This window comes from Dreissena polymorpha, chromosome 10 (assembly GCF_020536995.1).
Source record: "Dreissena polymorpha isolate Duluth1 chromosome 10, UMN_Dpol_1.0, whole genome shotgun sequence".
Classification (NCBI taxonomy): Eukaryota; Metazoa; Mollusca; class Bivalvia; order Myida; family Dreissenidae; genus Dreissena; species Dreissena polymorpha.
The window spans coordinates 36,474,249-36,499,101 of NC_068364.1; the positions used below are offsets into that span (position 1 = coordinate 36,474,249).

General features: G+C 34.8%; 2 protein-coding genes and 1 long non-coding RNA gene across 6 annotated transcripts in view; 2 read left to right on the top strand and 1 right to left on the bottom strand.

The window, feature by feature from the left end:
* Positions 1-24,853, top strand: part of LOC127847757 (gastrula zinc finger protein XlCGF8.2DB-like) — a 111,588-nt gene that overhangs the window by 51,374 nt on the left and 35,361 nt on the right. The gene's annotated exons all lie outside the window — the stretch shown is intronic.
* LOC127847752 (uncharacterized) overlaps positions 1-24,853 on the top strand; it is a 52,813-nt gene that overhangs the window by 19,989 nt on the left and 7,971 nt on the right. For both annotated transcript variants that reach the window (XM_052379879.1, XM_052379878.1), the window contains exons 5-6: positions 1,409-1,870; positions 19,252-19,343. In XM_052379879.1, the coding sequence (XP_052235839.1) occupies positions 1,409-1,870; positions 19,252-19,343 (554 nt within the window). The remainder of the gene's footprint in view (positions 1-1,408; positions 1,871-19,251; positions 19,344-24,853) is intronic.
* Positions 16,303-18,566, bottom strand: LOC127847761 (uncharacterized). The gene is made up of 3 exons (XR_008034160.1): positions 18,434-18,566; positions 16,865-16,985; positions 16,303-16,465 (listed from the first exon to the last, which is right to left on the bottom strand). It is a non-coding gene; the product is annotated as an uncharacterized LOC127847761 (long non-coding RNA).

Consider the following 24,853-nt stretch of genomic DNA (forward strand, 5'->3'; position numbering starts at 1 on the left):
TCAGTGAAGATGGCACATGAAATAATTAAAGGGCGTCGGAATTTTTGATGGGATTAAATACGGAGGCACCTTTATCGGCGAGTAGAAATAATTTCCTTTTATAGTTTACCGATTTATATAGGCTATTGTGTTTAAGTACCACCCGTATAGTTGTTTTTTTTTGTGATAGCCAGCGGAAATGTTTTTTTTTTCACATTTTGTATTTCATTCTTAATTTAATAGCTACGCGAAACGGTCAAACAAAGTTATTGGATAAAGTGTAATTGTGCAAAGTGTAATTGTGCTTGTGCATTCGGAAAATGTCGCAGAGAAACCTTTTCGAATTCGGAATCGGTAGTAACTCTGAAAGTGTGTGTAAGACGCCAACGACAAAGCGTACTTTTGATCTAAATGACAGTGCTCCTAACACCCCCAAACGTGCGAATGAAGAACATATGACATATTACTCTGCTGTATACATGAAGTTAATGTTGTACATGTTTTGTATTTATTAATCATTGAAATATTGTGTTTAAATGCATAGTGTTGTAGTGACAGTAAAATGTAAGAAATAAATGTTAACATACATGTATCTTTTAATTTGTTGCTTTTTATATATTATATCTCAGTAATTTGCTTAAATTGCAAAAAATCATTGACTCTCCTGCGTTATTATTAGGAATCTCAGAAGTTTGATTTTGACTCTTGAAAATATGGTCCCAAGAGTCCTTGACTCTTGAGATTTGAGGTCTAAGGAAAGCCCTGATTATTGTAACAAATTTATGAAGGATTTGTTTTTAAGCAGTCTATATTGCGCATTTTAGCCTTTTGATTTTGTGTGCCTAATTTAAAGAAAATAATACTACATATTGAAATAAGAAAGACATCTATTCCCATGATCTCTTATATTTTTTATTTGCTCTAGTCATTTTGATTCTAATAGATACACCTTCATTCTTATAGAGAAAGCACATCATAGCAGTGTTTTTTGCTTAAAAGGGTTATTTCAACTCATTTGCAGTTTATTTTGCTGAACTTTGTCTTTATATATCCCATATTCGAGGTTTTATCACTCACAGTTTATAATACATTCATGTATTACGATAAAGAATATGGTTATTCTATATAAAGAATACTTTTTTGTGAAGTAATTTAGTCTTATTTCACAACGGTTATTTGTTAAATGTATCTGATATGTTCATCCTTAAAGAAAATAAATGTTTTATTGTAAAGAAAATAAATGTTTTATTGTAGTTTACAAAAAAACATAGATTTTTTTTAATACCGGACCCGACCCAAAATTACCTGTACTTTGAAATTTTGACCCGCCGACCCAACCCGAAGAAAATTTTTGACCCGTGGGAGCCCCAATTTTAAGTGTAAAAGCTTATTTCTTGCATTGTTTATCAAATGATTTATTTTGTTGCAGAGGGTAATACCAGCTCTTCCTTCACTGACATTGTATCAAAATCACAATATGAAAACATCTGCAACCATACAACCACGCATTGTTACCAAATGACCAGTGATGGTAACCATGGTAATTACATCACATCTGAAGGTAACCAAATAACTATTGATTGTAACCAAGCAACAACTGAGAGTAACCATGCAACATATGCTGGTTACCAAATTATCTCAGATGGTAACCCAGCAACAGCTGAGAGTCACCTTACAACCAATGTTGGTTACCAAGTAAACATTGATGGTAACCAAGCAACAAGTGATTGTAACCAAGCAAACACGAACAGTAACTTGGCAGCCCTTGAAACTAGCATGGTGACCACTAACTGGACACATGGTGTGATCATTGACAATGCTGGTCCAGAAAATGTGTGTGATGAAGGAAGTGGATATCTTGACGGTGAAACCCTGCATGTGAGTCTGAAAGGTAAGATCATTCCTTTTTTGAATAATGAAATTGAGCCTTGCTCTGGGAAAACAGGGTTTAATGCATGTGTGTTAATTGTCGTCCCAGAGTAGCCTGTGCAGTCCACACAGGCTTATCAGGCAGGAAGCTTTGTGCTTTTATGGAATTTCTCGGTTAAAGGAAGTCTTAAAAATAAATTATAGGTAAAAAGTGGTGTTCCAGATTAGCCTGTGGGGACTGCAAAGGCTAATCTTTGATAACACTCTACGCATATGCATTAAGCCCAGTTTTTCAGAGCAAGACTCAAATGAATCAGGGGTTTTTCAGCACTGTCTGCGCTTCCGGGAAACGGAGGCATTCCCAAAGCAAACGGACCCGTTCCCAATCGAATTTTGATTGCATTTTTCCCAATTGCAAAAACTAAAATCTTCCAAAATCGTAAAAAGTGAACATAATTTATATCGAAAGAGTGACTTCCCTTCATTCGCGACGTAATAAAGCCTTTAGTGACACAGATTTTTGGTGTATTTGCCGGATGCATTTACTCTCAGCGATGATGTTCGAACTGTACCGCATTATACAAGAGTATATAGAGCCGCACAATACACACAAAATACCATATCTGTAGACGCTTATTTTCAATCATGGCTACGCACAATAGTAAATATTACATTAAAAACACACAAAAAATAGACGCTAAAGGATGTGTTACAAAATCATCGATGTTTACGAAACGCTCAGAATCTTCCGAAATTACTGCCGCGAGTAACCCTGAACAGACAGGCTCGGACGATACGCAGCAAAATGTAACAGCTACAGAAGTAATGCCAGGGCCGTCAATCACAAAATTGGCAACTGAATGCTCAGAGCCTTGTAAGAAAGTTGTAGTTCAATCGTCATTTAATACATTAAAGTATGAAATGAAATACCCATGGCTCTATTTTAGCCCGGCCAAAAATGTTGCTGTAACTTGTGTTTGGGCAGTGTTTGTTTTGCATGTGTTTATATAAAGAAAATTGTTAAACCACAGACTTATTTAAGCATGATTAATTCATTTTTTTCCCCAAAATGAGCCGTTTCACGAAACAAAAATTCCCAAAATGGGCAATTTTGTCGATAAAAAATTCCCAATTTGGGCCATCCTTAAAAATTCTTTTGTTTGGCATAACCTGACCGACCCACTAAAATCGGCCCGACTGAATTTTTTTTTGTCACTTTCCAGAAAAAAAATTTTTTTGCTCGCCGAATATTCTTTCCGCTAAATTTTGCCTCTCGGCTTGTTATCCTTTCCAGTTATTTTCGTCAATTGAATTCTCTTTTAAGGATATCCAGAATAGCAATGAACAAAACGCGTACCGGTATTTATTTGAGTCGCCTATTTATTTGACATATGCATATGCGATTAATTAGACTTTAAATACAATTAAACCGCTCCTGTTTTTCTCGTTTTCCTTTTAATTAAAATACGCTGCTGTCGTTCAGAAACAAATTGATTAATTATCACTGTTCAATTTAATTCGGAAATCGGCAGAGATGTGTAATATTATCGCCATATAACTCATTATTTTATTATACTCTTTAATTCAGATCGGTAAATATTCAGAAGAAAGATGAAAAGTGGTCAGCTTAGAAATATTTATTGACAGGTATTGTCACGTTTTTGTTCCATTTGTTTATCTCTAGCAACCGGCCGCTATTTTGAAGGCGGACTGCGATGTGTATTCAAATTATACAACATCAGGGGTCTCGCTAGTGGGCGAAGTGGGCGATTTGCTTGCCAAGGGAATATTTATGTCGCTAATTAATTTCATGAAGGCGACATAACTTCTCCACCTTTTAATTATTTGTTTGTGCCACACATTGACCATTAAAATCAATTTGATGTGGAGAATTGGACACAGGAGAATTCTCAGTCAGAAGTTGCCCCATTTACATGTCATGCAAAGTTGAACATTCAAATGCACAGTCGGGAGCTATTAGAGTTCTTAAACTTGTTCATAGGTGAAGCCTTGATTAATTGCCTTGTGCTGGCTACCAATAACTATACTTCAGCAAAGTTAAATGGCCCATTAAAACAAATCAAAGGAATGAACAAATGGGAAGAGTTAACCTAGCAAACTGGCAATAAATATAGGGCTCATTTATGGGTAAGATTTGGAATCTGTGCTGTAAAATGAGACTTTAAATGAATTTTTATTTTGAAAAATTGTAGCACAATATAAATTCGATTTAATCTTGATTTTCTTAAAATTTACAAGGAAGTAAGAAGATTATGAATATTACTGGTTTTGTTAAACTTGAAGTTTTATTTGATAAACCTGTACAGGAAAAAATAATAAAAATTGCCATAATAATTTACAATCAATTAGAAATAAGAAAAATGTAGGTTTCATACACTTGACATCTCTTATTATAAATGAAATGCAGCCTTTTGAATTCCATCAGCCAGTTCAGCCTCTATTATTGAAATAGCTTATCAGTCATCACATAAATAGCATGTTAAGTGTTAAATATATAACTTAAACTCAGTTAAATACATCAATAACAAAAATGAACACTTAAGTGAGTGTGTGTTTGTATTTGTAAATGTTGTCCCCCAAAGTGTGAAATAAGATTGTTTTTGATTAATGATAATTGGCAAATTTAATGATGGGTATAAGACAAGTAAAGAGTTGATTGAAAGCTGAAAGGAAATACTTCTCCTTTTATTTGCCGCAAATAGATGTAAAATGAAGACCTATGACGCAACTGTACAGAAGTGACAGCTTCCGAAATTTTGAGCTAAGCTTGACCACTTGATGCAAAAGTACCATTTCTCCCCGAAAAGTTGCCACTTCTCCCTATTTTGGCATTTGGGAGAAGTGACTTCTCCCTAAAATTTGAACCTAGCAAGACCCCTGAACAGCTGCGCATAAATGACCCAATATTATTCGATTGCTCCAATTTTTCTCACGTTTCATTCGACAACGTCATGTCATGTGAAAGCGAGATCAATGTTGATTGGCCAGCTACCATGTGCACTTCAATAAAAGTAAGGTGAGGTCAAGCGATGTCTAATCGTGTGCAGACCGGGTTTTGTTTAGTTAATTGTTCAAAGTGCAAACACTTTCATTGAAACAAAGAGACAAAAATAGAAAACCAGTCCGGATTAAAATGGTGGATGTTTTCAACGAAATTTTACTAGATTTTCGAATTTTCGCAATTTAGATTTTTCTTGAGCCAAATTCTCAATATTTTTGCAAATGGCGCAGATGGCTCAAATGGCGAACGACAGCACGAACATTGCGAACGTGTTATTATTGGAATAAATGCTCACTTTTACAGGGCTCGCGCTGTCGTTCGCCATTTGCGAAAATATAGCGAATTTGGCTCAAGAAAAATATAATTTGCGAATATGCTAAAATCTCTTTAAATTTCATTGAAAACATACGCCATTTTAATCCGGATTGTTTTTTTAAAACTATTTTTTCTCTTTGTTTCCATGAACGTTTTGAAGCGCATATGGTAGCTGGCCAATCAACATTGAGTTCGCTATGGGGTAATATTGTGTAATTCATGCGCAGATAATGGAATACACAGTTAAAATTGTCGTCTGCCTGCAAAATAATGGCCGATGGCAAAAGTAGTATAAAAAATAAGCAAATGAAAATAAGCGTAACACTCAATAAATTATTTTCAAGCTGATCACTTTGCAACTTTCTACCGGCTATCGATCTGAATTAAAGGACGATAATTAAATAATTATTTACATGTTGAAGATGTTGCACCTTTCTGTTCTGGATTGAAATTAAAATGTTATAATTACTTTGTTGTTTTTTACTCACAAACTATGCTATTGTAAAGTAATATGTCAACCAAATAGTAAATTAATTACGTATTTGCTAGGTTACTTGTTTTTATTTTCTGTGGTCAAACGATATGCACATTTTCATGTGCAAAATGCGTACAATTTTTCGGACTCTCGTTTTCGGATATAGTATTTTTTGTCGATTATAATATATTTTCGTTGTTCTTTATACAAAAAATAGACTTACGCAGGGGTTTTTTTGGCCCGATTTTATAGCAGAAATTCAGCTATGTTCCCAATCCCAAAAAGTATACTTTTTTTTTCCAAAATGTGGCAAAAAATTTCCCATTTCCCCCCCCCCCCCCCCCCAAAAAAAAAATAATTTTTTTTTTTAAATGAAGTCTAATGCGTATTTTATCTCAATTTTAATTCAATTACATCTAACAAAGTATTATATGATTTTGTTCTTTTAATTTGAATGATTATAAAGAGTTATATCAAATTTAGTATTTCCCTAATCAGTGGACTTTTCGTGTGGAAAAAAGGCTAATGAATTTATTTTCCCAATTTCATGCAAATGCCGATAAAATTCCCAATTCCAAAGCCATGGGCTATCTTCCCAAAAAGTGGAATAAAAACCCTGTTACGAATGCACGTGCGGTGATACGGTCGGAAAGAAAAATATTTAACAATTTTCCTCCACGAGGCAGAAGACTTGGAGCTTTATTTGATAATTACCTTTCAGTTTGGTATATGTCGGAGATCAATTTCAGAAAAAAAATTACTAAAAAAAAATAAAATCCCTACCTACCTACCCACCCAAATTTACCTGGGTCGGGTTATGCCAAACAAACAATTTTTTAAGGATGGCCTTGGTCAGACTTCTTTTCCCAAAGTAGGCAGAAAAACCCCTGTGAATATGTTTGGGTTAAGCATATTACCAGGTATAACATTTTTCTGAAATGTCAATCATTAGTGAGGTCCACCAAACACATTCAGGTGTTATATGAATTGTGTATCTGTGTATAAGAGGATTATCACTGTTGTATGGTGCCTCGATAATTGATAACAAATAGTATATCAAATTACCAGATAGTCTTGTTCAAACCAAATCTAACTTAGTCCAGTGCATTATGAAATCTCTGCTTGTTGAACATTGACCTTTGTTATCACGATATCATTTCGATGATGGATAATTATCATAATTTTAGCAGTACTGGGTTGTTAATTCTTAAATGTGGGATGTTATGGGAGCATTGTTAGGTGATATGGATATATATAAAGTCATGTGAGGCCTCGAAACAGAACAGTATGAGGTTTTGATTGTACTGTATTGTTTAGTGCAGGACATGATTAACTTATTCCTTACCCAACATTCACCAAATATTGTCCTACTCCTATTATTCAATGCTCATAAATAGTGTAACTATCTCAGAAATCAGGGGTTTTTATCTGATTTTGGGGAAAGAGCCTGGCCTTTTTTGAGGGGAAAAAAATCGCGCGAAATGTCGAATTTTTGGGAAAAAAATTGTGCGAAAAGCTGGATTTTGGGGAAAATAAGCAAGGTCGAAAATAATCAATTTAACATATTTTACTGTTTTTAAAACAAATTCAAGGCAACAGATAATTTAATTATGCAAGATTTTTCTAGTTTCTACAGTGGATCAGGTTAACTTATATATTTAAAGGTAAAAAAAAAAAAAAAAAAAATTTTTTTTTTTTTTATTTTAGGGGAAAATGAAATCTGTAAAAAAATTCCGAGGGGAAAGGGCCGATTTTCGGCGGGTCCTAAAGAAGGAAAAAAAAAACCTGGAAATGCAAACAAATAACCCGTGTAACCCATATTGAATGCTGTTTTTCAGCTCATCTATTTTTTGAAAAAAAAATTATGAGCTCTTGTCATCACGTCGGCGTTGGCGTCGGGGTCCGGTTAAGTTTTGCGTTTAGGTCCACTTTTGTCAGAAAGTATCAATACTATTGCATTCAAACTTGGTACACTTACTTACTATCATGAGGGGACTGGGCAGGCAAAGTTAGATTACTCTGGCGTGCATTTTGACAGAATTATGTGCCCTTTTTATAATTAGAAAATTGAAAATTTTGGTTAAGTTTTGTGTTAAGGTCCATTTTATTATGCCCCCCTTCGAAGATGAGGGGGTATATTGCTTTGCTCATGTCGGTCGGTCGGTAGGTCGGTCGGTCGGTCCGTCCACCAGGTGGTTTTCAGACGATAACTCAAGAACGCTTGGGCCTAGGATCATGAAACTTCATAGGTACATTGATCATGACTTGCAGATGACCCCTATTGATTTTGAGGTCACTAGGTCAAAGGTCAAGGTCACGGTGAACCCAAATAGTAAAATGATTTCCGGATGATAACTCAAGAACGCATACGCCTAGAATCATGAAACTTCATGGGTAGATTGATCATGACTCGCAGATGACCCATATTGATTTTGAGGTCACTAGGTCAAGGTCACGGTGACCCGAAATAGTAAAATGGTTTCCGGATGATAACTCAAGAACGCATACGCCAAGGATCATAGGTCAAGGTCACGGTGACCCGAAACATTAAAATGATTTTCGGATGATAATTCAAGAACGCATTTGCCTAGGATCATGATACTTTATAGGTAGATTGATCATGACTCGCAGATGACCCCTATTGATTTTTAGGTCACTAGGTCAAAGGTCAAGGTCACGGTGACCCAAAATAGTAAAATATTTTCGGATGATAACTCAAGAACGCATATGCCTAGGATCATCAAACTTCATAGGTAGATTGATCATGACTCTCAGATGACCCCTATTGATTTTGAGGTCACAAGGTCAAGGTCACGGTGACCCGAAATAGTAAAATGATTTTCGGATGATAACTCAAGAACGCTTTTGCCTAGGATCATGACACTTCATGGGTACATTGATCGTGACTTGCAGATGACCCCTATTGATTTTCAGGTCACTAGGTCAAAGGTCAAGGTCACAGTGACAAAAGTCGTATTCACAAAATGGCTGCCAGTACAACGGACAGCCCATATGGGGGGCATGCATGTTTTACAAACAGCCCTTGTTCCTTTAGTATCAAAGCTATTGCTTTCATACTTGCAACACTTACTAACTATCATAAGGGGACTGTGCAGGCAAACTTATGTAACTCTGACTGGCATTTTGACAGATTTATGTGCCCTTTTTATACTTAGAAAATTGAAAATTTGGTTAAGTTTTGTGTTTATGTCCACTTTATTCCTACAGTATCAAAGCTATTGCTTTCATACTTGCAACACTTATTAACTATCATAAGGGGACTGTGCAGGCAAAGTTATGTTACTCTGACTGGCATTTGGACGGAATTATGGGCCCTTTATACTTAGAAAATTGAAAATTTGGTTAAGTTTTGTGTTTTGGTCAACTTTACAAGTACCATAGATTTTGCTTTCATACTTGGAACACTCACAAACTATCATAAGGGTACAGTAAAGGGCCAAGTTGCATAACTCTGGTAGTCATTTTTACAGAAATATGGCCCTTTTTTGACTTAGTAACTTTGAACATATGGTTAAATTTTGTGTTTCGATCCACTTCTGAAGTATCAAGGCTATTGCTTTCAAACTTCAAATACTTTCATGCTATCATGAGGTTACTGTACCTGGCAAGTTGAATTTTACCTTGACCTTTGAATGACCTTGACTCTCAAGGTCAAATTATTAAATTTTGCTAATATTGCCATAACTTCTTTATTTATGATTAGATTTGATTGATACTTTGACAAAACTACTCTTACCTGACATACCACAATAGACTCCCCCCCCCCTCCCGAATATTTTTTTTTGAAACTGTTAAAAACAAATATTTATTTTTATTATTTTATTTTTGAAATACCGTCCAACCATCGCACCCAAGAATCCCCTCCGCCCCCTCCACCCCCCCACCCCCGAATGTAGTTTTTTTTTCCCTTTTTTCGCATTTTTGGAAGATAATGTAAAATATGTCCACACCCCCACACTATGCACCCCTCTTCACTCCACCCCTCCCTCCTTTTTGATTGAAATTGAGAGTCCCTTCACCTTTAAAAAGAAAATAGGTAAGCGGTCTGCACCCGCAAGGCGGTGCTCTTGTTATTACTAATGATGTCCTTTGGTATGATGTCCTTTGGTATGATGTCACAAATGATATCCTTTGGTATGATGTCAAAAATGATGTCCTTTGTTATGATGTCACAAATGATGTCCTTTGGTATTATGTCACAAATGATGTCATTTGGTATGATGTCACTAATGATGTCCTTTGGTATGATGTCACAAATGATGTTCTTTGGTATGATGTCACAAATGATGTTGTTTGGTATGATATCACAAAATGAAGTCCTTTGGTATGATGTCACATTGAGATTTGGAAATGCTGTTTTTTATTACACATGATGTCCTTTGGTGTGATGTCACACATGATGTAATTTGGTATGATGTCACAAATGATGTCCTTTGGTATGATGTCATAAATGATGTCATTTGGTATGATATCACAAATGAAGTCCTTTGGTATGATGTCACAAATGATGTCATTTGGAATGATGTCACAAATGATGAGTTTTGGTATGATGCCACAAATGATGTCCTTTGTTGTGAATTCACAAATGATGTCCTTTGGTATGATGTCAAAATATTGTCCTTTGGTATGATGTCACAAATTATGTCCTTTGGTGTCACAAATGATATTCTTTAGTATCTATAATCATGTCAAAAATGATTTCCTTTGGAATGATATCACAAAAGATGTTCTTTGGTATAACGTCACAATTGATGTCAGTTTGTATTATATCATAAATGATGTCCTTTATGTACGATGTCACAAATGATGTCCTTTGGCATGATGTCCTTTGGTATGATGTCACAAATGATGTCATTTGGTATGATGTCACAAATGATGTCATTTGGTATGATGTCATTTGGTATGATGTCACAAATGATGTCCTTTGGAATGATGTTACAAATGATGCTCATTGGTATTATGTCACAAATGATGTGCTTTGTATGATGTCACAAATGATTTCCTAAAGTATGATGATACAAATGATATCCTCTGGTGTGATATCCTTTGGTTTGATGTCACAAATGATGTCTTTTGGTATGATGCCACAAATGTTGTCTTTCGGTATGATGTCACAAATGGTGCCTTTTGGTATGATGTCCTTTGATATGATGTCGCAAATGGTGTCTTTTGGTATGATGTCATAAATGGTGTGCTTTTGTATGATGTCACAAATGCTGCCCTTTGGTATGATGTCACAAATGATGTTTGGTATCATGTCAAAAGTGATGTACTATGGCATCATGTCACAAATGATGTCCTTTGTTGTGAATTCACAAATGATGTCCTTTGGTATGAATTCACAAATAATGTCCTTTGGTATGAATTCACAAATGATGTCCTTTGTTGTGAAGTCACAAATGATGTCCTTTGGTATGATGTCAAAAATATTGTTGTTTGGTATGAAGTCTAAAATAATGTCCTTTGGTATGATGTCACAAATGATGTCCTTTGGTATGATTTTACAAATTATATCCTTTAGTATCATGTCAAAAATGATTTCCTTTGGAATGATATCGCAGGTTTTTTTCCCACTTTTTGGGAAGATAGCCCGTGGCTTTGGAATTGGGAATTTTATCGGCATTTTCATGAAATTGGGAAAATAAATTCATTAGCCCTTTTTTCCACACGAAAAGTCCACTGATTAGGGAAATACTAAATTTGATTTAACTCTTTATAATCATTCAAATTAAAAGAAAAAAATCATATAATACTTTGTTAGATGTAATTGAATTAAAATTGACATAAAATACACATAAGACTTATTTCTAAAAAAAAAAAAAAAAAAAATGTTTTTTTTTTTTTTTTTGCAATTGGGAATTTTTTGCCACATTGTGGGTAAAAAGTATACTTTTGGGGATTGGGAACATAGCCGAATTTCGGCTATAAAATCGGGCCAAAAAAACCCTGTATCGCAAGAATGTTCTTTGGTATAAAGTCTCAAATGATGTCCTTTGGTATGCAGAGCTCCAGATAAGGGTCGTATTTTCGTAATTACGAATTATTTTCAAGTCCGTTACGTATTTATATTAAAATCTTGTCGTACCATTAAGAATTACAAAATCAAGTTACGAATATTATTTTTACATCGGTTCGTATCGATTTTTATTGAGTTCATTTCGCGTATTAAAGATCTTTGCGGTGCTTATATAGAATGGTTATCGGGTTTGTTTAACAAAGCGCATTTTTCCAATAAAAGCAGCGTATACAGTCCATCTGTCAAAAAACAATGGCGGCGGCGCCCAGAGAGCGTCCTAAAAAACTGCAAAGCGTCCAAAAACACGCTTTTAACATATTGTACGCAAAGTGAGCGGAAGTTAAACGTTTAGAAAGACATTATAGAAATGATCTTATACAATGTTGTATGTTCAGTTTCCGACACAGTCGGAAAAGCTAAACAACAACGCGACACGGCGGGTCCAAACTTAAACACACAAAAAACTTTGAACGAGTGGAAGGGACAAGTCCCGTGACTAATCGTTGAAAAGATTAAAGGGGAGACCCGTTTTAATTGTGAAATGTGTAAAACTTCATCTAAGGCATGCAATCTAAGCACAGTTTGGGCATATGAAGGTATTTGAAAAATAGAATTGTATAATATTGAAAAGACACTGTTGAACTCGTATAAATAAAGTTGCTAGTATGTTTATTTTGATTATTTTTCATGAAAATAACCGTTATTATTTATTTTTAGGTCATTTATAAAAAATAAGAAATAATTTTCCAAAATTTAGTAGTAACGTTAAGAATAAAATTTCAGAGTTAAGAATTCTTTTTTTAAATCTGGTAGTAATTTAAGAATTTCACAAAACCTAATCTGGAGCTCTGGTATGATGTGAAAATGATGTCTGTTTGTATTATGTAACAAATGATGTCCTTTATGTTTGATGTCACAAATGATGTCCTTTTGGCAGGGTTTTTTTTTACTAAGAAAGTGACGCCGATATTCGGCGTCTTCCCCTACCAGAATTTTTCCCCTAAAAATACCATTTCCCCTCCAAAAATATAATTTTTCACCAAAATATAATATTTCACCCTCAAAGAAATGTTTTTTTTCTTTTGGGAAGTCGACACTTATCCAATTTGTACCATGTACAACAATCTCTCTCTCTCTCCCGACGATTTCGTATGATGTCACAAATGATGTCCTTTGGTATTATGTCACAAATGATGTTCTTTGGTATGATGTCACAAATGTTGTTGTTTGGTATGATGTCACAAATGATGTACTTTGGTATGATGTAACAAATGATGTCCTTTGGTATGATTTCACAAATGATGTCCTTTGGTATGATGTCATAAATGCTGTCCTTCGGTTTGATGTATGCTGTCCTTCGGTTTGATGTCACAAATGATGTTGTTTGGTATGAAGTCACAAATGATTTACTTTGGTATGATGTCATAAATGATGTCCTTTGGTATGATGCCACAAATGATGTCTTTTGATATGATGTCACAAATAATGTCCTTTGGTATGATGTCACAAATGATGCCATTTGGTATTATATCACAAATGATGTCCTTTGGTATGATGTCACAAATGGTGTCATATGGTATAATGTCACAAACGATGAAAGTTAAATTAAATTAAAGGCCTTTCCTACTAGGTTCAAAATGTAAAGGCTTCATTTCAAAACCTTTGATACTGATGAGCAGTAAACCGCATAAAACCTGAACAGACAGTGAGTTACTTGCAGGCTGTTCTGGTTTTATGATGTTTGCACATAGCCAATTTTACTTTGGTTCTGAGTGGGAAAGGGTTAAGGTGGCTTATAAGCATGTGTATGCATCGGACCATAATCCCTCAAAACACAAACACAGTTATATGTAATGAGATTTAAATAATGATATCATGAGTCTGGAGTAACAGTATAAACAAGAAATCATGAGATCACTCGTCATTGTAATCATATATAAACAGAAAATGCATTGAAACTTAAAAAAATTGACAAACTTTAACTGTCCAACAGTTCATGAGAGTTATCTAAAGTGGACTACTTAAACTAACGGACCGATGAGAAGGGCCGGACAAATGAGAAATAGGGAAACATAATAGATGCTGCTGAAGTATTTGGCTCAATATCTGTGCAACAGGACCAAACTGTGAGGCATTGTCTTAAAGGATAGAGGCCCCGTTTCATAAACGTTCGTACGCACGGTTTCTTACGTAAGTATACTTACGAAGTCCGTAAGAAAATTCAAGCGTTTCACAAAAAAATACTTACGCAACCACCTGCTACGAATTCGTAAGTTCCAACGTTAAAGTTACGCATGGTCTAGGCTGTCGTAGCGTTCGCAAATATGGCCGCCTTAGCTATTTCACGTCTTCACAAATTTTCCAAAATAAAAAAAAAAGATTTTAAGCGCATTTTCGACAAAAGAAGCGTGACTTTTCTCTTGAAACTGACAAAATCGGTAAATTGTAATAAATTTATCTTTCTGAAGTACATTATAGAGAGCACAGTTGTTTCCCTTGTTTGCCAAATCGCGACGAAAAAACAAGGTCAAATGTAAACAAAGTTGAATGGATTTTTGTTTTAAATTACCTCTGGCCATGCTTTGTACTACGGGATAAGCATTGTGTAAATACAGAAGAGAGGATTGTTACAGAAGTAAATTGTATATGAAAGTTTAATTAGATCTATGTCAAACTGGAATGTATGAAGCAAACTGGAAATTGGAATACATGGTCATGGATGATGCAAGACACTGGCATGTTTATTGGATCAACCACTTTTGGCACTAACGACTTAACAGAGTGTAACAAAATCAATGAGTTTCCTTCTAGGATTGAATTTACTGGAAGGTTATCTTTGATTCTGTTTGATGCGTCACTGAATTATTGTAAATGGAATGTCCAAAACAGGAGAAGCAGAACAAAGGTTTTCCCTTTGTAAATAAGGTAATTTTTTATAATTTCATTTACAAAATTGTATTGTTTGGGAAGTATTAAATGTTTGGATCTGGATACATAGAAGATACCAAAACATTATCTGGCTTTTACTCAACTGTGGACATCTCTTGAGTCTGTTTCCTGGGTAAAACTAGTACATACATGCCAGACAGCTAATGATAATAATCCAAATTATGATATCACAACTAAACATCTTTTTACCATATTTATAAAGGCTTCAAAATCATGTTTCAAATGAACAACAATAATAGATTTTTAGTTATTAGTTGATATCCAAGCGGAAACATACTTTTTTGATTTTCGGTGATAATTTTCAATGTTCGATGAACGATGTGTTTGATTCAGATCAACTTTTTTTGCCAACTGGTCTGCAAGTATCTTAAAGAAGGTAAATATATGTTTTGTTCCCTATAAAAATAGACCTTTAGTTAACATGCATAGATTGCTTTACCAACATCCAACTGAAATATTTTTGGAAATGGTTATTATTTTCAGAAAAAAAACCTACTAAATTCAGTTTAAAAAACAACAATCTCTTTAATTATGACTAGTGTATTTGTATTGTTTTATAATTTATGGCATAATTGAAAAGTACATCCATGTGACTATTTTGAGTTAATTTGGTGTTCAAAATGTAGAAAAATAACAATGGTATCATTTAAATAAATTGGTTGCCATGGAAGCAAATGTACTACACAACACAAAATTGTATATTTTCATATGTTATTATTTTTATTTGAACAAGTCAATGCATTTTAATCTTACAAAAATTACATTTACTTATAATAAGTAACTCAAAAAAGTAATTAAATGTTAGAAAACATAAAAATCTCAGAATTGCTTTTCACAATTTGAGATACAATAAAGAAGGGCTTTGCACGTTTTACGGCCTTATTGTTTAACAAGTACTTACCAGTAATCTCATTTACTATTGAAATGGTATTAGGCATTCCATTGATCACAAAACTAAGAATAAAGATCAAAAGGAATTGTGCACAGATAGTAAAACTGACCATTTTCCAAATTTAAGGAACAGATACAAAATAAAAAAGAATACATGTACTGTAAATCAGGGAGCAAAATGCCACTAATGATGTAGAATCAAACTGAAAATACAACTTTTTTATGAGTATTCATCATGTGTAATGGATACAATTAAACAGGGTGATGATTGGATAATTTTTAATGATTCTGTTTTTTCTGTTAAATTTTGTTATTTCACATGGGTCACATATATCAAGTATAAAATGAATGCTTAAATATAAAATTCAAGATGGCCGAGTGTTACCAATATTTTTCTGGTGTTTTTATCTCTTCTAAAATTCTATTTTGAGGTTAAAATCTAGCAATTTAAGGCTTCTACTGACATACTTTAAAAAAATGCCTGAATCTGTGAACAATTCCCTTTAAGGTTAAAACCCTTTGGATGTCAGCTTATGTTTTTTTTTATTACCATTACATTCAACATAAAAAAACATAGTTAAGGTGTTAAATAGGTCAAACACTAAATAAAATGCATCACTTAAACACTGATTTCTCTTAAGTTTAAACAATTATTTCTATAATAAAACTGTGTTTGTGTTTAAAAATAATTCTAAATTATTTTAGTTTTACACTTCAAATAAAATTCCAGCATGTACATGAAAATGTTTTCTAATTATAATAATTCAGGTTTGAATTTCCATTGTTAAAATAAATATTCACAGATGTTCTCCATTAAAACAGTACATTGTGATCTTAATATCCAACCAGCTGTAGCACTTTATGTCCACATAGTGAAGAGACATACACAGTTACAGCAAATTCTTTGACTGAGTCCACATCAACATTTCTGTAAATAAAAATTGAACATAAAAAAAGTACCAGTGCAAAAAAATCAAAAATGTAATCCTACTAATGTATCTTAAAATAATTTGGAATAACACAAAACTGACAGTCATGGTTGAAACTCTTATGGCTGGTAATCATCAGGATACACCAAACTTTAGCATGTACAAGTTTCTTTAATCATTAAAATATGTTATGAAATCTTTATCTCAAATGGATTCCCTTCACATCAGAATTCTTAATTTAAACTTGTCAATAAAATTAACTTAACATTTAAACTTTTTTTTTTTTTTTACTTTTGTAGTGTTCCGATGCATATGTTTTAGTAAAACCAAAGTTACACAGAATCATTTAAAGGAGTAAGAATTATAACAGTCACTATATGCAAAACATAAGTTCTTACAAGCAGTTGAACAATCTGTTGCCAAAGTGATCATCCCTTCTTTCACCCGCCAGGATGCATCTGTGCAAGTAGTTGGGTCCTTTCCCTGGTGATTCATATAATTCATGAAGTATCTGTTCACCTAAAACACAAACTTCTTTAATAACAAATATCCAAAATTAAATTTAAACACATTATTAAATTACAAAAAATGACAGACATGCATGATTTTATGAAAAAAATAATACTGTTTAACTCACATAATTAGATAGAATTTCATTTTTTTAGCAGGATTGTAGTATATTTACCCGACATATGAAACATAAAAATCTTACTTTTTACAAAATATTTTTTAAATCAGAAAATATGTCTTACCAAAGCAGAATTATACTTTTATTGAATTTAATTTATTATTGTCCAAATTACAACACACAAAGTAAATAACAGCTTATCTTAAGAGGATTTTGTCAATTGTTTAGTCTTATCTCAACAGAAGGGACTGTTAAATAATAAATAGAAATTTAAACATTACTTAAAAGTTTAACAGATGTAAATGACTTTTTTTATTCATGTTACATGTAAGTTTTGACAAAAATAGCTCAAACTTACACATATCTTTAATAATATTACAATCTGACATATAAACAAAGTAAGTATTAAACCTTTAATGCCATACCATCTCAATTTAAAACAATAACACACCTGCAAATTTAGCCAGTATTAATTTAACTTCCAAAACAAAACATTTGCTGTCAATGTAAAAGGGAATTGTTCACACTCTATCAAAATGAGAATGTTTCAACTTTTTGTCACAGATTTAAGAAATAAATGAACAATATACATCAGTGTGCAAAATAACACTAATGCCGCAGACTTTTACTGAAAATACACTTTCGTTTACTAAAAATCATCGTTAGAAATTGATAAAATTATAAAGCGTCTCATACGCGAAACGATTTAAAATTTTTGATTTCTTGTGTCATCGTTAAATTTTGTAACAACACGCGGATGGTTTTACAAAGTATAAAATAAATGTCAACCCATGTGAAGACGGTTTGTCAGGTCCGCACATAATGTAGTTGTAAAGACTCAATGACGACCAGAACATGAACTCTGAATTACACAAACCCACATGTGAAGACGGATTGCTGAGCGGTTTCGGCGCTAAGCTTTTACTACATGGGTCAGTGGTTCGAGCCCCGGTGTGGTAAACTTTTTTTCTGTTTGTTTTCTTTTTCCACTTTTATTCTTGTTTTTATATTGGAGCTATAATTTGTTACATTACAAAGATTGCTTACATAAAGTATAAATAGTACACCTGAGCGTACTATATCAGTACGGACAGCCAAGTGGTTGGTGCTAGAGTTTTACTCCAGGTGTCAGTGGTTCAAGCCCTGGTGTGGATTACATTTTTTTCTTTCTTTAATTTTATCATTGGTTTATACTGGACTGGAACTATTTAATTCAGATGTTTACATTTATCAATTAAAAGCATTTCATGACTACCTTCAAAACATGCCAAACTTTGTGAACAAGTCCCTTTAGCAAAGGCGATTTTTACCATGGTGTCATGTAGATTCGTCATCTTACCTGATGCGGAATATCAACTCCTTAATTTAGAAATCCTCCATGTCAATCAATAGCAGTTTGTTCCATTGTTAATCAGCGCAAATCTATCCAACTTTGACAGTAAATTTCAACATCGTATTGTTACTCTACGCTCCTTTAACCCCAATAAGTATTTCAATTTCAACAACAAAGCAATTGTTACACTCAACAAACTTTAAAAACGTTGTTTACATTATAAGCGATAACTTCGCGAGGGGTCAGTGCCTTTTTCGTCTGAACTTGTTACCAAGATCACAAGTTATATATGTTTCAGTTCACCTGAATGAATTTCAACTAATCAAGTACAGTTATTTAACGTCACACAAAAACACGTTTAGCGTCATAAAACGTCGACCTCATTTGAAAGCATTTCTGCTGACGACTTCACATTTATTTATTTTAAAAGAGAAAAATAAATGTATACATAACAATTAGTTTTATTGCTTTTCTACTAGTTCTCGTAGTGTTTATTATAATCTGACAGATGGCGCCAAATGTTAGTTTTACGTCTTTTAAAACCTTCAATTAAATGGCGCAGACTGGTTTTACGTTAGTAAGATTCGTAAGAATTCTTAAGTCTGCGAACGCGTTTATGAAACGTTCGTAGGAATTGGCGTAAGAACGTCCGTACGTAAAAATCGCAGAATTCTTACGAAAAACTTAAGAATTGTTTATGAAACGGGGCCAGAATCCTGTTATTCTTTCAGTCTCTGACGCTGATCAACAAGCGAAGGCTTGAGAACTAAGGAAACATGTTGGATGTTGCTGTAGTATAAAGCTCAACATCTGTGCTGTTTCAGGTGGTACTGGTCAGTCCCTGACGCTGATCAACAAGCGCAGGCTGGAGCAGATGACCCAGGGATCGGAAGTCTTGGTCGTGGAACCCAAGAAGGTAACCAGTCTTCCCTTTACCACTCAGGAAAGCACGAGGCATTTGTAGTCCCTTAAAAAATCAAAGACCTTTCTAAGTAGATTCAAGTTTTAAAGCCTTTATTTCCATCCATAAGATGCAGATGAGCAGCAGCCAGCATACAATCTGAAGAGCATGTGATTTACGCCAAGGCTGTCCTGGTTTAATACTGGTTGCATATAGCCACTTTGACTTTGCTTCTGAGAGGGAAACGGTTAAGTTATTTGCTTATGCCCCACTGGTCGTGGAACCCAAGAAGGTAACCAGGCATAAATACTTTTTTGAGCCTGCTTTGGAAAAGGGGCTTAATGTATATGCTTAAAGTGTTGTCCCAAATTAGCCTGTGCAGTATGCGCAGGCTCATCATGGATGACACTTTCCGCCTATACTATTTTCATTTAGAAAATATTTTTGTAAACGAAAAATTACATAAAGGCAGAAAGTGTCGTACCTTTTTTATTCCACCACTTTAAGCGGGGATTTAGGGGATATAATTAGTAAGTGCTTGTATATCCATTCATCGCTGTATTAAGAATTTTTAGTCTTTAGAGTCCAAGCAGATAATTTGAAGTTCTTTCAGCAAACGTCTGTGAACACTCTAAAAATCACACATATATATATATATAGTCCAGTCATCATAACGTCTTTCTTGCATTCTTAAAGTCACATTTTGGGTCCGAACCTTATGAAACTTGGTCAAAAACATTTTCCAATAAAGTAACTGCCGAGTTTGAAACTGGGGCATGTAAGATAAAACAACTAGGTCACTAGGTCGAATTGTAGAAAAAGCTTATAAACATCAGGAAGTCACATATCAAGTCAAATCTTCATTAAACTTGGTCAGAACATTTGTGCATCTCAGCCCAGTGAGAAAATAAAAAATGTGCCAAGAAACTAAATATTGATGTTTTATGAAGTACTTATATTATTTTGAACTCCACCTTTTCAAAGTAGTTTAGTTCCTTCGGGTCTCAGTTAAGCTCTCCTTAGGGCCCATGGCCTTCTTATTTAATAAAGTACACACATTTCAATAGTCATAAAACACCAACAATAAAACATTTGACACGAGTAGCATAGAAAAAGGACAACAGCAGTTCTCTTCTAATTTTGTCTTTAGCTTATTGATAGCTCAGTGTCTTACAGTACATACACCGTGTACTGAAACAAACGCCACTCCCCGCGGTGTTCATCTCGCTGTGTTCGCTTACCAATATGAACCCCGTGATGGGTGTTCAGATCAAATGTTGAATGGGCCGTTTGCCATAAGGCGGACACCGCGAATCACCGCTAATCACAGCGGACCCATAATATTTACCGCGGTGTTCATCGTGTTCGCTAACAATAAAATAGTTGAACATAAATGTATTGTATTGATCCCTTTCATTTAAAAGTGTTAAAATTGACGACAAAAGTGCTCAAGAAGTTCATAAACACAAACGTCCACCATTTTTCTTAAGTATCAAATGCATTTCGGCATATGTTTCTATTTAAAGCCACACACCTTGAAATGGAATTAAATTTTAGAATAAATAAGAAACATATTTTATTTATGCCAATTAGAATAAATTTGTTGAAATGGATGTATACGTCCAGAAATCCTACTTTCGGTTTTAAAAGCGGTACCGTTTTAAAAATAATAAATTACTTGATAACTAGGCTATAGATTTAATTTTATCTATGCCATTTAGAATATATCTGGTGGTTACAAGGTAGAAATCCGTCTTTTTTGCGCTTTATAATTGCGTGTGTTATAATGGACGTATACATATGGAAATCCTACTTTCAGTTTTAAAATTAAAAAAAAAAATTGCTAACTAGGCTATAGATTTAATTGTATCTAAGCCAATTAGAATATATCCAAGGTTATCAATTACTTTTGAGCCAACAGGCCAAAATGTGAAACCAACAGGCCTTCTATGGGGGTTCGGGGGCATTCTCTCCCGGAAAATTTAAAAATTGAGCACTTGATTTTCTGTATTTTGGGCCATTTTATGGCTATTTTATTGATCAACCAGGCACTTTAATTTGAGCATTTTTGTGTGTATTTTACGAATTTTAGCTTTTTGAACTAACAAAATATAAATGAAAAAAGCTCTTTATTACTTTTGTAAAATTTTATCATAATTTGGATAAATACGACTTTCGGATACGTAATTCCACTCGATTTTTAGGGTCAATTTTTACAGGGTTTTTTTTGCACAAAGTTCCAATTGGGACTCTTTATTCTAATAAGGAAAAATCTTTGATTTTGGATAGGGAATGGGACCGAAATTCGGCCCTTACAGGAATGGGCGGAAAAGGCCTGATCGTCCATCTACCATGCACATTTTGCGTGAAACTTCTAGTTTGAAACGTAACTGAATTAAAACATACTTTCACAACAACAAAAACTTTGCATTAACACAAAAAACGCAAGCAATCAGGGTCAAAATATTTGACTGCTTTTTGACCGATTCCAATTTGTGCCATTTAATTGTTGTTGTTGTTGTCATGCGTTAAGGAAGATAATCAAGCAACATCTTTGCTTAATAGCAAAAAAGAGCAAAGTTATCGAAAAGACAGGAAAATTTCGAAAAGTCAATTGCCGATTTTCTGAATCTGAGCGATTTTCAACCGGCAAAAATCTGATTTCAAACGGCCGATTTGGCCGGCGGCCGGCTCTTATTGAAAACCCTGTATATCTGGTGGTTACAAGGTAGAAATCCATTGTTTGTGTGCATCAAACTTATAAATAATTGCGTTTGTTGAAATGGACGTATACATATAGAAATCCTACTTTAGGTTTTCAAATTTAAAAAAAAAATAACTTGCTAACAAGGCTATAGATTTTTAATGACACTTTTGCACTCTTTCAAATTGCATCTATATGTATTGATTAACATGTATTTCATTTCAAGGTATGTGGCTTTATAGATTTGATGAAATAAGCATCCACTCGGGACAAGGGTATTCCAACATGGGTGAATCACTTAATGTGATGTGAGCGCATCGTGTACAGTTCATGTTCTGTTACAAATTGTAGCCACAAATAAATACATGTATATGCCCATGATATTTTCGTGTCCAGTTTTTGTCTTGACAAAAAGAGCGCGAAAATAGGCGTGGGTGTGTTAATTTATACACAAAAAACTGCAAATAGCAAACAACATTGTAAAAGCTTCGTACTTTCGAAGTGAATTTCCATTTAAGGATCGGGGTATCTCGCAAATGATTTGGAATTGACATTTCCTCTAAATAAAATAAAAGGCAAAAATGCTGTGTCATTATCATCTTTTAGTTTGTTCGATATTGTACTGTATCTGATTGCACACTAAGTGCCGTGTACAGTTCATATTCTTTTACAACGACCAATGAACAGCGTCATCTATATTTATATTTCATTCAACATGTTTAAGTCATTTTCTGGAAATCAGGAGAAAGTTAAAGCGATTTTTCGATAATAAACCAACGTTTATATGGCCGTGAATGGTGGCATATAGTTGTTTAACTGTCCGTCAGTCCATCCGTCTGTCAGTCTGTCCGTCTGTCAAAAAAAATTAACATTGGTCATAACTTTTGAAATATTGAATATAGCAACTTGATATTTGGCATGCATGTGTGCATCTTATGGAGCTGCAAATTTTGAGTGATGAAAGGTCAAGGTCATCCTTCAAGGTCAAATGTCAAATATATGGCTTCAAAACGGCGCAGAAGGGGGCATTGTGTTTCTGACAAACACATCTCTTGTTTTAATTTAATTTAATTTGTCATACTTATTTATATTTTGTGTTGTCTGTGTACGTTTGTTTGGTTTTCCTTTGTTTTCAGCAAATCTTATGAAAATAAATATCGTAATTGTAATTGTTTAAAGCAAGTCCCGCTTCCGAGATCATATACAAGATTACTTCGATATATTTACTAACATGTACAATAATTGTTTTGACAGACAACACATGCTTTTCTTTAGTTTGTATAGGCCTTCTGTACTGACCAACATAATAATTAATAGTGCAGGTGCTTATCTAACATTTAGGGATAAGAAAAACGGGTTCTAGACACTTGGAAGAAAGTCATCGCGGTGATCACGGGTGTTCCCGTTAACAATAGCGTGCGATGTCGGGTTTTCATTTTCGCCGAACACTGGGGTCAGGAGCGTGTCCGTCCCACCCCCACCCGGAGAAGTGCCCCCTCAAAGATTTTTCAATGGGCGGAGAACTGCTCCCTCACTGTTTTTTTAATGGGCGGAGAACTGCCCTCCTGCTGAAAAATAGGGGCGGAGAGGTGCCCCCCTGTCAGAATTGATGACCCGGAGAAGTGCCCCCTAAATAAAGAAATTTTGCGATAATTTTGTTGCTAATATGGCTGGAAAGTGAGCGAAATTTCAAAAATAGTAGAACAGTCATAAAAGGTATAAAACGGCAAAAATATCTGCCTCGGCATGGACGTCGCCTTATTGATAATCACGTGTTTTTCCCCTATGTGAACAAAGAAAAAAATCCCTTTTTGCCTTTGACTTTGTAAGTAATAAGACGTTGTGTTCAGGTTTGTTCCTTTATTTTCAACTGACAATAACATAATAATAGGATATGACGTTTCTTAAAAAACAACGTTACATAAATTGGCGCGACCTTACGTGAACGCGCCAAAACCGCGACATTCTGGGGGCCTCAAAATGATTAAGCAACATGTATCAATGAGTCTGATCAAAATGTTAATCTAACAAAAATACTTGAAGTACAAATTATTAGTCAAAATAATTATCTCAGTTACTCTCAAAGTATCAATTAATCACCTAAACCCCAGAATAGATTACAACTGTCTTTAAAAGTTCACTTTGTATCACATATGTATCAATCACATATTAAGCACATTGTTTATCAACTGTTTATCACGCTGTTTCTCACATGTTTAATCTTAATGTTCATCACTAGTTTCTCTCGGTTTCGCTTCAACATAGCACTTCTAACGGATAGAGATTTACGATTGGCCTGGTCCCAGAAGGGCAGCGACAGAATGGAGGGGATGTTGCGCGCCCATTTCACGGACATGAAGAACAAATTTTCGACCGCCTCGTACGTCTGCTCCACCGGCGATCTCAGCACATGCGGGTACATGCCCATGTTGATATCCGCGCACGTGGTGTACCGGAAGCCGAAGCCGACGGGCGCGGCTCCTGCGCTCGGGTTATCGTACGGCGTACGCTGCGAAAGCGGTGAACCGCCGGAATCTTGGTGAGAAGCGGTGACCGTAGAGCTGACCGTCGGACTATCGCCACGTGACTTTTTGGACACCACAATCGGCTTATGATCTTCGCTCTCGGAGCCGGACGAGTGCTTGGAGTCGGACGACGAGTTGAAATCGGGCAAGCTCGTGTCACGTGACTGGGCGCTTGCTCCCTGAAAACTCTGTGGCGACGGCGATCGGTCGGGAAACTGAGATAGTCTCAGTTTCCAATACGCCTTCCGTCCGCTCGCTCTTCATCTCTACCGAGGAGACGCTTGTCTGGTCGCTCG